Genomic DNA, 16,654 nt, shown 5'->3' on the forward strand with positions numbered 1-16,654 from the left:
GGCCACTAAAGATTGTATTGAAAAAATGTCCTATTTTTGTACCTAAAAAATCCATTGGAAAATGAATAGAAAATTCCACCAGCCATGTGGTTCATAGCCATTTTAGCAGTGAATTGGTTAAAGCTTCAGTTTGTAGATCACTTTCTCACTCTCTGATATCTCCACAGGGTGGAGGTGTACATCAGCTTCTAGGTAATCATTAATCACCCCTCCTTTCCCTTCCTTTACCTAAGTCCCTTGCAAAGGGACCGGGCAGTGTTCTGAACTACAGGCTGATGAATGGTGCTCTGGGTTGGAGGAGAGAGTGTGTGTGTGTTAGAGAAAAGGAGAGTGGAGAGCTGTGGCTGAATGATCACTGTTGCCTGTCACTAACATCAACCTGCAGCCTGAAAGAAGCCGCAAACACAGAATGCACCCTTCACATCATCTGGTTCTTGCTTTCTGCCTACCGATCTACTGCCTGAATGCGGACCCTGGTGATGGAAAGAAAACCTGGAGCAAATTTGACAATCTTCCTTATCCCGAGGATAATCTGTTTCTGTATGACACGTTCCCTCCTGGTTTCATGTGGTCAGTGGGCACTGCAGCTTATCAGGTTGAAGGGGGTTGGCAGCAGAATGGTAAAGGATCATCCATCTGGGATACTTACTTTCATAAAGTCAATCCACACCTTCCTAATGGAGATGTGGCAAGCGACAGCTACAATAACTTACACAGAGACATAGAAGTGCTGAAAAGTTTGAAAGTCACCCATTACAGGTTCTCCATCTCTTGGGCCAGGATTTTTCCGAATGGAACTTTGTCCAACCCAAATGAACCAGGCTTGAACTATTATAGTATCTTGATCCAGAGGCTGAAGGAGATTGGGGTAGAGCCTATAGCGACCCTCTATCATTGGGATTTGCCCCAAAAACTTCAAGATGATTATGGTGGGTGGGTCAATGAGTCCCTCCCGGATATCTTCAAAGACTACGCTGAATTCTGTTTTAGGTCTTTTGGTAAGGAAGTTAAGCACTGGATCACTATCGATAATCCTTATGCTGTGGCTTGGCATGGTTATGCGACAGGCAAGCTACCCCCTTTAATCAGGGGAGGCAAACTGTTAGGATACAGAGCTGCTCACAATCTCATCAAGGTAAGAAAAATACACTGAAAGTAACTTCACATAAGATAAACACAGGCCATCATTTCACTCTCTCACTAAAGAAAGATGAACAGATGACATATGTATATATGTTTTCATAAACTTTGGTAAAAGCTAAGGATATGAACGTATCATTTCCTATAAGAAACACATAGGGAAAATTTCTTGCTGAACTTTGCAGCATGGACATGGGATGAGACAGTAATGGCAAAAAATATGCTTCACTCTGGACTTTGGAGAATAACTTGTAGGATCCTCCCTAAGCAAAGGTGTATTTTCTTATTTCTTGGTCTAGGAAAGTGATCACAAATCCTACAAAAGGTTATAGGACTGCTTCTTATTTTTATTTTACTGTCCATTGGATGAAGAGATTCTGCGTTTCTCAGTAGTAAACGTTACTAAGAGTTACTGAAATCCTTTTGAAACATGTGTAATTTAAAACAAGCCAACATTCAGACAGCTGATTGCCCATCTGCTCAGCTCTAAAGCTTCTGATCTAATTAAAGGGAAATATGTTGCTCTGGTTAATCCTATTACATTCATAAGTGCCAACATTTTAAAATGATCGGGGTGGCAATACAAATTACCCATCCCTGAACACAATGAAGGAGCTTGTACAATATTGGGGGGGGGGGGGGGGGGGGGTGATCAGCACCCAATGATACCCACAGAGCTGGCTCCTATGATTGCAAAGTTACCAATGATGTTTTTTTATATTGCCCTTTGCCTTTTGTCAACAGAATAGGTTTTATTGATCTCTCATTCTTTTTAAATAAATGTGTACGCATTTTAAAAACATGCAGAAGAGCATTAATCTTAGGATAGATCTGGAGAGCCATAACTGACTCTATTGTCCCCTTAACTCCTTTTCTCCCTTCTAATCTTAATTGGCTTACTTTTCTCACACTCCTTCATCCCTTTTCATCCTTTCTTAGATGTCCTTTTCTCACTCGTGCACAATATTTTACCCTTTACTTCTCTTATCACGGCTTTCCTCTTTCACATTTCCTTCCCTTCTCATATTCTCCTGTTCTCCTTTTTTTTCTCCCTCCCCTCCAGTCTTTTACTCCTTAATCCTCTCATACATCATCTCTCTACCCCTTACTATACCTCATCCCTTTTCTGAACAATTCATCATTCATGGTCTCCCTTTCATTCCATTCCCTCTCACCCTTTATTCTTTCACACCAACATGCTTACCTTCCCTTTTCTCACTTTTTTCTCCTCTCATAATTTACATCCCTTTCGTTTTACTCCTTCTTTCCTTTGACCTGTACCTGTATATTACATCCTGGACCCTTCCTGTTTCCAGTGCTGCATTCTGTATGCAACCCCCCAGCATCATCCCAGCCTGCAGCTGCCACAGTGCTGATAGAAACTTTGTTTTGGCAATGGACATTAAGAATGTTTACTGTCTGCGCTGTTAGAGCATAGGGTTTGGTGATAGCTGAAGAGAAGATACAACATTATATAGCACTTCAGTGGGATGATAGGGGAAACTAGAGTGCTTGATGTGAGACAAGGAGCAAAGTGAAAGAAAAGTATGAAGGCCTGAGAATGAGTGTGTGGAAAAGAAACAGAGATACAGCAGCAGCAGTATGTGGGGAAAGGTATACCAAACTATAGTTAAACCCTGTGCAACTCACCCACTGGAATTCCCCTGTCCCACCTGTTTTGCCACCATCAATGAGAGGAAACGGAGGGCTGGGGGCAAATTATGCACCTCTCCATATTTGCATGCTCTATGACTGCACTGCCCTTCGTATGGCACTGGAGGTGAGAGAGAGAGAGAGAGAGAGAGAGAGAGAGAGAGAGAGAGAGAGAGAGCGAGCTCAGGTGGCATAGTAGGGGAAAAAACAGCAAGGTGAGGTAGACTTAGAAGAGGGGTGGAGAAGACAATGTGTATGGAGGCCCAAGGTGGACAGGGGATTAAAGGGAAGAGAATGCGGGTGAAGAGAGGTGAAAGATCTAGGCATTGTTGTGGTCAATACATTGAAATCCCATAGCTTAGCATGCAGCAGTAATCATAGAACAAACAGAATGTTAAGAATTACTAAGAAAAGAATGGAGAATATAACAAATAATATCATACTACATCTGTATCACTCCAGAAGCAAGTGCAGCTTGAGTACTGGGTTCAATTCTGGTCACCACATCTCAAAATATATATCTAACAATTAGAAAAGTACAAAGAAGGGCAATCAAAAAGATTAAAGGGATGGAATTCCTCTTATAAGGCTAAAAAGGTTAGGGCTCTACAGGGAGGTTCTAGAAGCCAAATTTAGGCTGTTAGGTAGAAAGCTCAAATCCAGAACCTCTAGGGTAGCATTTTCAGAAGTGCTTCCTGTTCCATGCTCAGGATCCAAGAGACAGCAGAGCTCCAGAGTCTCAAAGTGTGAATGAGGTGATGGTGCAAGGAGGAGGGTTTGTTAGATTTGTTAGTAACTGGACAACATTCTGGGGAAGGGTGAGTTTGTTCTGGGAAGATTGGTTTCACCTATCCAGGGTGAAACCAGGCTGCTGGCATCAACATTTAAAAATGAGATAGAGTAGCTTTTAAACTAGAAACTGGGGGAAGGCCAACAGTTGTTCAAAAGTGCATGGTTCGGAACAAGGATATCTTTAAAAGATATCATCAAAACAGGGAAGATAGGGCATTCCTATAGTGAGGTTGCAATAGAGACCATAGTAGACCAGGTGTCTTTAAATAAAGAACAGACAGATTTGAAGATTGCAAATTATCACTGTCAAGTGCTAGACAAGTTGTAAATAGAAACAACAAACATTATTTGAAATGTCTGTATGCAAATGCCAGAAGCCTAAGAAATAAGATGGCAGAATTAGAATATATTGCACTAAATGAAAAGATTGATATAATAGCACATCTGAGACCTGAGACCTCCCTCCCCCATCCCCCTCCCTCTCCTCCCTCCGAGTTTCAGGTCCTCCTTCCCTCCCTCTCTCCCTCCCAGTTCCAGTCCCTCCCAGTTCCAGGCCCCCCTTTCACCCTCCCAATTCCAGGCCTCCCCTCCCTCACTCCCTGTTCCAGGCCTCCCTCCCCTCCCTGTTCCAGGCCTCCCTCCCTTTCCCCCTCTCCCTTCCTTTGAGTTCCAGGCACCCTCCCTCCCTCCGAGTTCTAGGCCCGTCCCTCCGAGTTCCAGCCCGCCTGTCCCTCCGAGTTCCAGGCCTGTCCCCTTCCCTCCCTCCCCCCTCTCCGAGTTCCAGGCCCTCCCTCTGAGTTCCAGGGTCTCCCTCCCTCCCTCCCTTCGAGTTCCAGGCCCCCTCCCTCCGAATTTTAAAAGTCATTTTACCTCATCAGGGTTACAGCGGCAGCAGCAGTGAAAAGCATGTGAGCTCGGCGCTTCAGCCTTCCCTTCTCTCAGCTCTGGTCCCGCCCTCTCAAAACCCAATCCAGGAAACTTGAATGAGCATGGAGGAAAAATAAAAGACGAACATACACTCAACGCATGGAAACATATACATAGAAAATACAAGTAGGCAATAAAACAAACCAAAAGGTCCTACTACAAAACCAAACTAGGACCGGATTACAAAGATATGAAGAAACTATTCCAACTCGTAAATGAGCTACTGGACACCACCCCTATCACCACAACCAACACAGACATCCCACCTGCAGACAAACTTGCTAATTACTTCAACGAAAAAATAATAAAACTATGCAGCACACTTCCTCATCACAACACTGACATTGAAAACTTCTTCAATGAACTGGACCTAACCGCCGATGGATACCTAGCTGACTGTATCTGGACAACATTTAATCTCATCAACACCGAATCAGTTACACAAGCGACTCACAGGTTCGCCAAGACCCACTGCAAACTGGATACATGTCCCAGTTATCTACTAAAATCTGTCCCCGACCACTTCATAGCAGACCTCACATCCCACCTAAATTTCATATTACAACAAGGTCTCTTCCCTGAGGAATATGGCAACATCCTACTTACTCCAATACCAAAAGATGCCAAGGAAAGCACAAACGATCTCACCAACTACCGCCCAGTTGCGTCTATCCCACTAGTAGTAAAAATGATGGAGAGTCTGGTGACTAAACAGCTCACGGAATACCTGGACAAGTTCTCAATACTACATAATTCACAATTAGGATTTCGCTCCCACCATAGTACCGAAACTGTACTAGTCACCCTCCTGGCCAAGCAGGAGATAGCCATAGGTAAAAGCATACTCCTCCTCCAGTTCGACATGTTGAGCGCATTCGACATGGTAAACCACAATATACTACTAAGACTACTTAGCCACTTCGGGATTGAAGGAAATGTACTTAATTGGATTAAAGGTTTTCTAACCACCAGAACTTATCAAGTAAAATCAAACTCAAACATATCACCACCGTGGAAAGCAGTATGCGGAGTACCTCAAGGATCAGCATTATCACCAATACTCTTCAACATGATGATGATTCCACTGGCACAGTCCCTATCTAATCGAGGTCTCAACCCGTTCATTTACGCAGATGATGTTACAATCTACATCCCCTTCAGACACGACCTGAAAGAAATAACCAATAAAATCAATGATGGCCTGAACATTATGGACTCCTGGGCAAACTCATTCCAACTGAAACTGAACACTGAAAAAACACACTGCCTCATCCTCTCTTCTCAACATAACAAGTACAAACCCACAACTATAAGTACCCCAGGACACACCCTCCCTACCTCAGACAGCTTGAAAATACTCGGCGTCACACTCGACCGCAACCTTACTCTCAAGAGCCAAGTAAACTCTGTAATAAAGAAAATGTTATATTCAATGTGGAAGCTCAAACGACTAAAACCTTTCTTCCCAAGGGAAACCTTTCGAAACCTAGTACAATCAATGGTCCTAAGTCATGCTGATTACTGTAATGGAATCTACGCGGGATGCAAAGAACAACTAACAAAAAAAACTCCAGACCGCCCAAAATACAGCAGCCAGGTTGATATTCAGCAAAACACGCTTCGAAAGTGCCAAACCCCTTCGAGAAAAATTGCACTGGCTCCCAATCAAAGAACGGATCATCCTCAAAATCTGCACCTTAGTCCACAAAATCATATATCTCTTAGTCCCAGAATACATGACAGACCTCATAGACTTACCAATAAGAAACAAAGTCAGATCATCAAGATCCTACCTAAACCTACATTACCCAAATTGCAAAGGACTGAAATACAAAACAACCTATGCATCCGGCTTCTCCTACATAAGCGCACAACTATGGAATGGCCTCCCAAAAGCTGTGAAAACAATCCATGACCACCTGAACTTCAGGAAATCACTAAAAACCAACCTTTTCAAAAAGGCCTACCCCCAACGATCCTACATAAACCTCTTCACCCAAAACACAGCATGCCTAATGATCGTACTGGACAACACACAATCTTCATCCCTTCCGACCCTCCACATACACCTCATTCGATCACTATACAACCTTGTATTTGTTATCAACCGACTGGGCAAACGCAAATGGTACTATGTAAGCCACATTGAGCCTGCAAATACACCAAATACAAATGCAACAAATAAAAATAAAAATAATAGGTGATTTCAATAACCCCCGATATTGACTGGGTAAATGTAACTTAGGGCATGATAGGGAGGTAAAATTCCTTGATGAAATCAAGGACTGATTTATAGAGCAGCTGGTACAGAAAGGGGAAACAATTCTAGAACTAGTCCGTAGTGGAGTCTGGTGCAGGAGGTAATGGTGCTGGACCACTTGATAACAGTGATCATAACATGATCAGATTTGATATAATTTCTGAGGTAAGTACATACAGGAAATCCATCAAAAAGGAGACTATCCTATATAATAAAAAGCACCTCCAACATTCTGAAGCTGACTCCGTGGCACTGTGGCAGTGTAGGGTTCATAAGTCTGTAGTTCAGCGTTTCATTAGCTCTCACTGTCCCCGCCCTCACATCAAGGAAACGGAACACTTCATAGTTGCCAAGCAAACAAACGCGACGTCACAGGAACGAAGAACCAATCAGACAGAACGGAACTTGGAGGAGGGAAGTGGAGTGGATTGAATCTCTAACAAACAATCATATACAGGGAGGTATGAACATTAGTGAAGGCAAGTGCACGGAACGGAAGAGAAGACAAACATTTAATCACTTTGTCACTCACACACATCACACACACACACACACACACACACACACACACACAGACATCACACACACACACACACACACACACACACACACACACACACTCAATCACTCTGTGTTTTTCTCTCTTACACTGTCTGTAAAACACACTGTCACTCTCAGTCTCTCACATAGGCAACTGTATGTTGCATTCTCATGAGTAAGGAGCTCTTCTGATGTGATTGTTAAACTGATTGAAGGGCCTGAACAAGGAAAACTTTTACCACATTGTAACACAGTTTACACAAAAAATATTGTATATAAAGAAATCTTACACATGTAAACAACAATTATATTCAGAATACAACCGTGGAAACATTAATGGCAGGAACTCATTACATTGCTAGCGCCCGTTTCATTGCGTTAAGAAACGGGCCTTTTTTTACTAGTGATAAAATAAAGAAAATGGTAAAAAACAAAACAAACAAACAAACAAAAAAACCTTAGAGGAGCAGTTGCAAAGATCAAAAATTTACATAAGGCATGGATGCTATGCAAAAATACCATCCTGGAAACCCAGACCAGATATATTCCCTGTATTAAAAAACAGGAAGGAAGGCCAAATGACAGCCGGCATGGTTAAAAAGTGATGTGAAGGAATCTATTAGAACTAAAAGAAAATCATTCAGAAAATGGAAGAAGGATCCAACTGAAAATAATAGGAAACAGCATGAGGAATGGCAAGTCAAATGCAAAGCACAGATAAGGAAGGCAAAGAGAGAGACTTTGAAGAGATGATTGTGTTGGAGGCAAAATCACATTGTAAAAACTCTTTTAGGTAAATTAGAAGCAAGAAGCTGGTAAAAGAATCAGTTGGACCACTAAATTACCTAGGGTAAAAGGCACACTCAGGGAAGACAAGGCCATAGCAGAGAGATTAAATGAATTCTTTGCTTCGGTTTTCACCGAGGAAGATGTGGGAGAGACACCAATGCCAGAAATGATATCCAATGTTGATGAGTCAGAGAAACTGAAAAAAATCTCTGTAAACCTGGAAGATGTAATGGGACAATTGACAAATTGAAGAGTAGCAAATTATCTGGACTGGATGGTAATATCTCAGAGTACTGATAGAATTTTAAAATGAACTTGCAGAACTATTGTTAGTAATATGTAATTTATCTTTAAAATCAAGCATGGTACCGGAAGATTGGAGGGTGGCCAATGTAACACCAATTTTTAAAAAGGGTTCCAGAGGTGATCTGGGAAATTGTAGACCGGTGAGCCTGATGTCGGTGCCAGGCAAAATGATACAGATTATTATAAAGTACAATATTACAGAGCATATGTAAGCATGGATTATTGAGACAAAGCCAACATGGACTGAGGCCCAGATGCACAAAGGTCCCGTTAAGAATCTATCTGTATGTACAAATCAGTAAAAATTACCGATTTTGAAGTACTGAAGGATTTCCAAACAGAATCACATGCAAATGAGCAGCTCATTTGCATGCAATATGGAGGAAGCCAGTCAGCGAGCTGAGCATGTGCAGAACAACCAATCGTTAAGCGTGGCTGCTCTGCGCATGCTACAGACAACTCTCATACATGCAAACAAGCTGTGTGTATGAAAGCTGGCGTAGCTTTTTTTCTTTTCAAAAACTGCTGCAGTCTGCTGATGCTGGAAGCATGCAGTCTTCTGCAAGGGGGCGGTTGGGGGGGGGGGGGTGTGGTAGATCCCAAAACTCAAATGAAGAAAACTTTTTTCTCAAGACTGGAGCCCCCCACCCCTGGGTTCTTGCTGGTGCTCCGGGGTTCTCTTCTCTCCTTTGCTGCCCCTGCTTCCTTGCCAGGGGGCAAGACAGGGCAGCAGCAGCACAAGAAGAAAATTATAGCCACCTCGCACACCACAAAGAACAACTGATTTCAAAAATGGAAAAAAAGGAAGGTAGGCACTTATTGATTTAGAAAAAGTGATGACTAAAATGTACCGTGTGCAAATAATAATCTAAGAGAAACTGTGGATATACAAAAAAACATAGACTAGAACTGATTCAAATAGTATTGAAAAATAAAACTATAACCGGACCTTCTTTGCAGTGAGCTGCAGCTCTTTTATCCAAGAAGTAGTCAAAGTTGCAGTCTCTAAAGCAATGTGATTGTATGCTTCTTATTAAGTGTTTTGCTATAAAGTTACTTTTATGCATTTTTTTTTTATTTTTATGTTACGTGATTCATGAAAAAGTGCCTTGTGTAGAGAAGCCTTGTATCCTTCCGTGAAGCGGTCAGAATATTATCTAACGTTGTTCATCAGTGTTTATGACATTAATGTGTACATCTCTCTCACTGCTTGGAAGCGTACAGTCTTGTTCCAGGAGCTGTAACGGGTCCCTCCACCCCTTCCCTCTATTATTTTGGCTATCATATGCAGTACCAACAGCCAGGGCCGTGCCAAGGGTCTCTGGCGCCCCCCTGCAGACTACCAGTTGGCACCCCCCCCGCACCTGCCTGGCTCCAAGGCAGCGATTCCCCTCTCTCCCCTGCCCTCCCGCTCCCATGTAGGAACTGCCCGCCCTCTTCTCCCCCACAAGATCTCATTCCTTTTTTTTTTCTTTTAAATTTACCTTCCTCCGGCAGCACAGCGTCAGTGAAGGAGGCGGCGCTCCCAGTCCCGACGTCTCTAGCCTTCCCTTGTTCGCTGCTCACTGCCCCGCCTTCTTCTGACGTCAAGGATGACGTCAGAAGAAGGCGGGGCAGTGAGCAGCGAACAAGGGAAGGCTAGAGACGTCGGGACTGGGAGCGCCGCCTCCTTCACTGATGATGCGCTGCCGGAGGAAGGTAAATTTAAAAGAAAAAAAAAGGAACGAGATCTTGGGGGGAGAAGAGGGCGGGCAGGGTAAGCACGCAGCGGCGGTGCCCCCCAGAGGATAGCGCCCCCCTGCGGCGCTTACCCTGCTTACTGCATCGGCGCGGCCCTGCCGACAGCTCCTGACCACACATTAACTTTTCAATGGTAAAGCTAGGGACTGCTTCTGTGCATCGGGTCAGAAAACGGCTGTGCATCGCCTTGCATGCACATTTGTATGGTAATTAGCTCATTATAATAGCTTTGCATTCCGTTTTCATTAGCTGCTACCATCATACGAAAAGAGCTCAGAGAGACCTTTTGTGCATGTCTCATTTTACTCCTTGCTTGCTAAACCGGCTAGAACTGGTATAAAAACCATGGGACTCTAAAGTACCCAGTCTGTAAATCCATCTTGATTCGCTTAGTTTAGTCTCTTCATCTATCACCTCCTTTTCTCCATACTGGCTTGACATCAAGTGCAAAGCATCTCAAACTGCTGAAGCTGTAGGAATAGTTCAGTTGTCAAGATTGAATTGAATAGCACTATGCTGGTAGAATATTGTAAATTTGAGAGGATCCCGCAAGGATCAAGAATGACAAAAGGGCCACAGATGTTTAAAGGGGATAATGAATTTTTGGACCGTTGGAACAAGATCTTAAACAAATGTTCTTTTGATATAATGGTGTTGATAGTTGAAAGGAGTAGACAGGTACTAAAAGATGAGAAAGATGTTCTGGATTCTGAATTGCAAAAACTGAGAGACAACAATACTGTAGAGAAGTTTGAAAAACAACATAATCATTTGTAAGATATTATTGAGAAATTTAAAGATAATTTAAGGAAGCACAAAAATAAAAAGAGTGACCCAAAGAAATCATCCACAGACCAGATCCCAGAAGATGACAAACCAGTGGTGATTAATCTCACATCTGGAAAAGTAGGTTCTCTCTAAGGGATCAACTTTTGTCCCATCTAACAAGTTTGATCATTTCCAATTTATGATAGACTTTGAAAGATTTATCAGATCTTTACAGATTAATTTTTTTTCTTCTGATAAAGAAGGGAATTATGACAGGATCATTGTAAAACCATCATCTTTGTGGTCTCTTCCTGGGCCTCTGGACTCCATTTTAAATTTATTCAAACAGCTTGTTCTAAAAGATATTGAGGTATGGCGAAATTCACGTCATAGGACTTTTGATAATCTGCCTAAGGGTCTGAGGGCTACACTATGGGGCCCTTATACTAAGGTATGATAGGCCTAATGTGGGCCTACTGTGCGATAAAAGAGCACTATTGCGGGACATGCTGAGGCATCCCACAGCAGTTTGGACATCAGCACGTGCTACTCCCGCAGTAAAAAATAGATCTGGGGTTGCTATGGGAGCAACTTTTGATCCTTCAGTAGCAAATCTTTATATGGCCCAGTTCAAAATTGAATGGGTGTATTGTTCTTCCTTTCTTAATAAGATTTACAGCTGGCATAGATATATTGATACCCTATACTAAGCACAGTATAAAGCTCCAATTGGTTTAAAATTCAAAAATTCTTAATTTTTTTTTTTACAAATTCAGTGTTAATGTCTCCAAAACATGAAAAGACATGCTTTGCACAAAATACTTTTATTTAGAAATTATACATAACAATACTTATCTGTGTAACATCTTTAAAATCCCAGATTTCCCATGCCACAATCATAATACCAGTGTTAAAGTCTCTTAAACAAATTCACCCAGTGGACTGCCACTGATCCAATGTCCTAATAAATCATCGTGCATGTTCTATCCCGGGCAATCCTATAACAAACCCAATTCTATGGCAATTCAGTTCTTGTCATTGTAATAAAAACACAATTTTCCAATGAATTTAATTTGCACCAAATCTTGAACATGACTCCTACTTCCTCATAGCGTGACTCCAAAATGGAGTAATCACAGTAGCTTAACTCCTTGACTCTTGCAGAGTTTCACAAACAGCTTCTTTAGAAGGATACGCTTTAACCTGCTTTGCACAGCCGCCTACACCAGCAGGAAGCCAAGTCTATAATGCAATTCATCCTGTGAAACAGCTATTAGCTACATCGGCCGGAAACTCTGGAAGTCTCTTCCACTAACACTCAGATCAGAAACATCATATGCCAAATTCAAATCCTTACTGAATACTCACATTTTTCAATCTGCTTTCTATTCTAAAGCCTGATTTCCCTTGGTACCATCTCCTTTCTGCCCTCTCTCCTGCCTCTGTTTTGTTGTTAACCACTTTGAATACTTATTTAGGCCATATTGTGGTATATCAAGTACTTGTATATGAATAAATAAATACATAAATAAATAAAATGATTCAAATTCAAATCAATTCTTGTATATCGCTAATGTAAGCCATATTGAGCCTGCAAATAGGTGGGAAAATGTAGGATACAAATGCAATAAATAAATAAATAAATAAATAAATAAATATCCTCTTTCCAGGGTTCAGTACAGTTTACATTCTAGGAGAGATAAAAGCAAATACTGTTAGTGTGAGGTTTGAGAAACAGTAGAGACCATTGGATTAATGCATGAGACTAAAAACATTAAGGAAAGGATAATGGATGATAGTAGGAGGTAGAAGTCATGATGGATTGTTATGAAGCAGTCTTTGGGAAGAGAAAGGATTTTAGCGTCGTCCTGAAGTTGAGGTAGGTGTTTTTTGTTCTGATGGAAATAAGTAGAGTGTTTCATATTTTGACTCCAACAACAGGGAATAGAGAGCTGAAAATCTTCTGATTTCTAATTGACTTTTGGAACGGTGATGCTAGCATCAGTTGTTGTTTCAGTCTGTTAGACTGGACCAGACATAGCGAAGCGGTCTTAGTCAGCAGTTCAGAGGTGAAGCCCTGTAGGATTTTAAAAACTTAACAAGCAGCTTTGAACCTGAGTCTTTATGCTATGCTTGAGAAACAATTGGCTTTATAAGTGAAGTCATTATACAGATAACTGTCACTGTTATTCAGATAAATGGCTTAGGTGGCACTGATCACAGATACTCAGTGGCACTATCTGGATAGAGCTGCTGAATATCGTTAGAAAATGGATAATCCAAGGTAGTCCATGGGCAGAGTTGGAGCAGTTGTTATCCAGTTAGCAGCAATATTCAGTCTACTGTATTGATAACTATCCAGATAAAGTTAGGAGAGCAAATATGCTGTCCTAACCAGAGGCAGCCCAAGGCAATCTGCCTCCTGAGGCAGGGATGAAATGGTGCCCCGGCCCTTCAGCATCGCGCCCCCTACCAACTCCTTCCCACCCCTGCAGCCACAGTCTAGCATCTCCCCCCCATGAGCCTACCTTCTATTTTGTTGGTTTTCAAAAGTCGTCGACCCACCTCCGAGGAAACAGGAAGTTATGTCAGAGATGTGGGACGCAGTACAGAGGAGACGCTGGTGCTGGTGGAAGGCCAGCTTATGGGGATCGCTGCCACCGTCGACTTCTGAAAAACAAAAAAAGAAAGTAGGTTGTGGAGGGGAGTTGAGGAAGGAAGGGGGAAAGATGCTGCTCCATAATGAGGCCCCTGCCTCAGTTGGCCTAATGATAGGACCGCCACTGGTTCTAACTTTATCTGTACGGCTATCTAGATAGACCAATTTCACCAATATCAGGTCAGAAGTATCTGGATTCCAGTGCTGAGTCTCTAGATAGCAGCCTAATTTCATCACTATCTTGTCAGAGGTATATGGATTCCAATCCTGATGCCTGAGCACGCCCCATGGTAGTGCATCTTCCCGCACAGTAAGCATGCGTTAGTATTTATCACTGCTTAGTAAAATGACCCCTTTGTATGTAAATCAAGATGACTTTGCACCTCCCAAACTCTGCCTTAGAACATCCTATGCTAAAGTCATGTACAAATATGGGCAGGGTAATTTTTAAGAGGCATTTTATTGGTATGTACTTATTTTTATTTATTAGGATTTATTTGCTGCCTTTTTGAAGAAATTTACTGAAGGTGGTGTACAGCAAGAATAAGCTGAACAATAGACAATTACAGCAGTAAAAATATTCAAATAACAAATACACATTATGGCATGTAAAATGAAACTGCAAACCACTTAGGTCAAAGCGGTAAATAAATACTTAAACAAAACGAATGAACACAATGTACATTGAAACCTCTTAACATTCAGCATAGGGTGTAAGCAAAGGTGGACCATATAGACAGATGAGATATCATAACAGGAGTTATATAGAAATAAGGATAACTAACTTGAGAAAAAATTGCACATGAAGTCAGAAAAGGTGCATGCAACTGATCTCAGCTAGGGTATACGTGAATAAGCAAGTCCTTCTACAGTATGGCAACTGGTGTTAATCCTTGTGTGTGTGACTAGCTAGTTAGTTGTTTCTTTCATTAATGGCTTGGGAGAAAAGCCAAGCTTTTGCCTGCTCCCTGATGTTGAGAAAGTCTTCTATTAAGCAAAACCTTTCCGAGAGTACATTGCAGAGTGCTGGGGCTTTTCTAGAGAAGGCTCGTTTTCAGGTGTCACAACGGTTGATTTCCTTTGGAGTCGATGTAGTTAGGAATATTCCTTGGGAAGATCTTAGCAGCCTTGGAGGTGTGCAGAGGGAGATCCTATTCTTCAAGTACTCTGGCCCATTTCTTTTGCATGTCCTGAAGCAGGACCGCCATCCCGCTGCCGCCACCACAGCCGCACTCCCCACACTCGGGATGTCGCCCATGCACCTTTCTGTCTGCTCCCTTGCTCTGTCCTCTTCTGCACTGCTCCTGTACATGCCAGGAGTTGGAACCCAGATGAATACATTAACTCTATATTGCATTAATGCAATCATCCAGGTCCTGGGCAGCACGCAGGAGCAGGAAAGGACAGACCTGGAAGCAGGCAGGAAGAAGCATGCTGGCGCTGCGGCCCAGCCCCCACTGCCCACCCCTCTTGGCAGCCCTGCCTTGAAGATCAGGCATAGAGTTTTGAATTTAGTCCTGTATTGTACTGGTAGCCATTGAAGTTTTTGCAGAAATGGTGTGATGAGATCATATTGCTTACAACCTTCTGTCAGTTGTGCTGTGGCAATCCAAATCAACTGGAACTGGTTCGAGCCCTGTGCAGTCACACCAATATAGTGTGCATTACAGTAATCCAGTCTTGGTGTTATCACTTTTGCAATTATCATGGATGCGGTAAGTCATGTGAACTAATTGTGAATACACACACCATGAGATAAACTACTTTTGTGTGCAGTAGCTGTATGAGAACCCACAGGAAACACGTCCAGTAATCATATGCTGGGGATTCAAATCTTCTCTCCCTGGGCCTCCTTATCCTCAGCCTAGCTCTGTCTTCCATACTTAAGTTAAACAAAATGAAAGGAAAGGCTTGATTGGTGATTGGCCTTGCACGGTTTGGTCATATATCACCTATGTTGCGTCAACTGTGCTGGTTGCCTGTCGCACAGCAGATCCAATTTAAATTGTTGTTGCTGGTCCATTATGGTTTGGCAGAGTTTAAAAAGGGGTTAGACGGTTTCCTAAAGGACAAGTCCATAAACCACTACTAAATGGACTTGGGAAAAATCCACAATTCCAGGAATAACATGTATAGAATGTTTGTACGTTTGGGAAGCTTGCCAGGTGCCCTTGGCCTGGACTGGCCGCTGTCGTGGACAGGATGCTGGGCTCGATGGACCCTTGGTCTTTTCCCAGTGTGGCATTACTTATGTACTTATGATATATCTTTCTGACTTGTGGTGACACCATGGATGGATGCCAGTTTTTTTTCTATTCCTTTCCAAATAATTCCTAACATTTTGTTTACTTTTTTCTGCATCACAATGACTCTATGATGCATTTTTTGAGTTTATCTTCAAATATAAAATCTTGTATTGCATGGTATCCAGCATGAGCATCAGATTCACTAGCCTGTAGTTTTCCAGAACACCCCTTGAGCCTTTCTGAAAAATTTGTAGCCTCTTTATTGTCTTCACTTTCTTCTCTTTCGCCAACTGTGAGATTCACTCTTCCCTCCTGATGACAGGAGACCAGTGTTCCTTACCTCCTGTATATGCATCTTCTGCTGACTTTACGTTGAAGTTTGAATGTCACAGGGTGCTGGAGTTTTCTAGGATCTATAGCCCTGCATGATTCAAAGTTTGTAGAGAAGCAAGCAGAGGAGAATCCAGATGCAGGTAAGGACAATTGCTCGCCGCCTGCTGTGCAGAGGAAGGGATACGCCATTGAAGTTTTTGTTTTGGATTTGGCCTGAGCAGTTGTCACCTTAGCTAACAGTATAGTGAGCGTTGTGGAGCTCAAAATAGGCCAATTGCTACAGCTTCCATCTGCTTATGGACTATGGGAGAAGGTAAGGAAACAACAGAGGCGTCACTGCATCTGAACATGAAGCTCCACTGACTGCAATTCCTGAGCCTAAACAGGGTGTGGAGAGGGGAAAAGGGAAAGTGAATGGCCATGGCATGAGAGTGCAGAGGTGCTGGGGAGGGGGTTCTCATCTCTGTGCACAACTAAATGGAAGCAAATGGAGGTACCTGA

At 42.5% G+C, this 16,654-nt stretch overlaps 1 protein-coding gene across 1 annotated transcript in view; it reads left to right on the forward strand.

Moving 5' to 3' along the window:
- Window positions 1–293: 293 nt before the first annotated feature.
- Window positions 294–16,654, forward strand: part of KL (klotho) — a 124,956-nt gene continuing 108,595 nt past the window's right edge. The window contains exon 1 of the mRNA XM_030200372.1: window positions 294–1,135. Within this exon, the coding sequence (XP_030056232.1) occupies window positions 410–1,135 (726 nt within the window). The 5' untranslated portion in view covers window positions 294–409. The remainder of the gene's footprint in view (window positions 1,136–16,654) is intronic.

Source organism: Microcaecilia unicolor, chromosome 4 (assembly GCF_901765095.1).
Source record: "Microcaecilia unicolor chromosome 4, aMicUni1.1, whole genome shotgun sequence".
Taxonomy (NCBI): domain Eukaryota; kingdom Metazoa; phylum Chordata; class Amphibia; order Gymnophiona; family Siphonopidae; genus Microcaecilia; species Microcaecilia unicolor.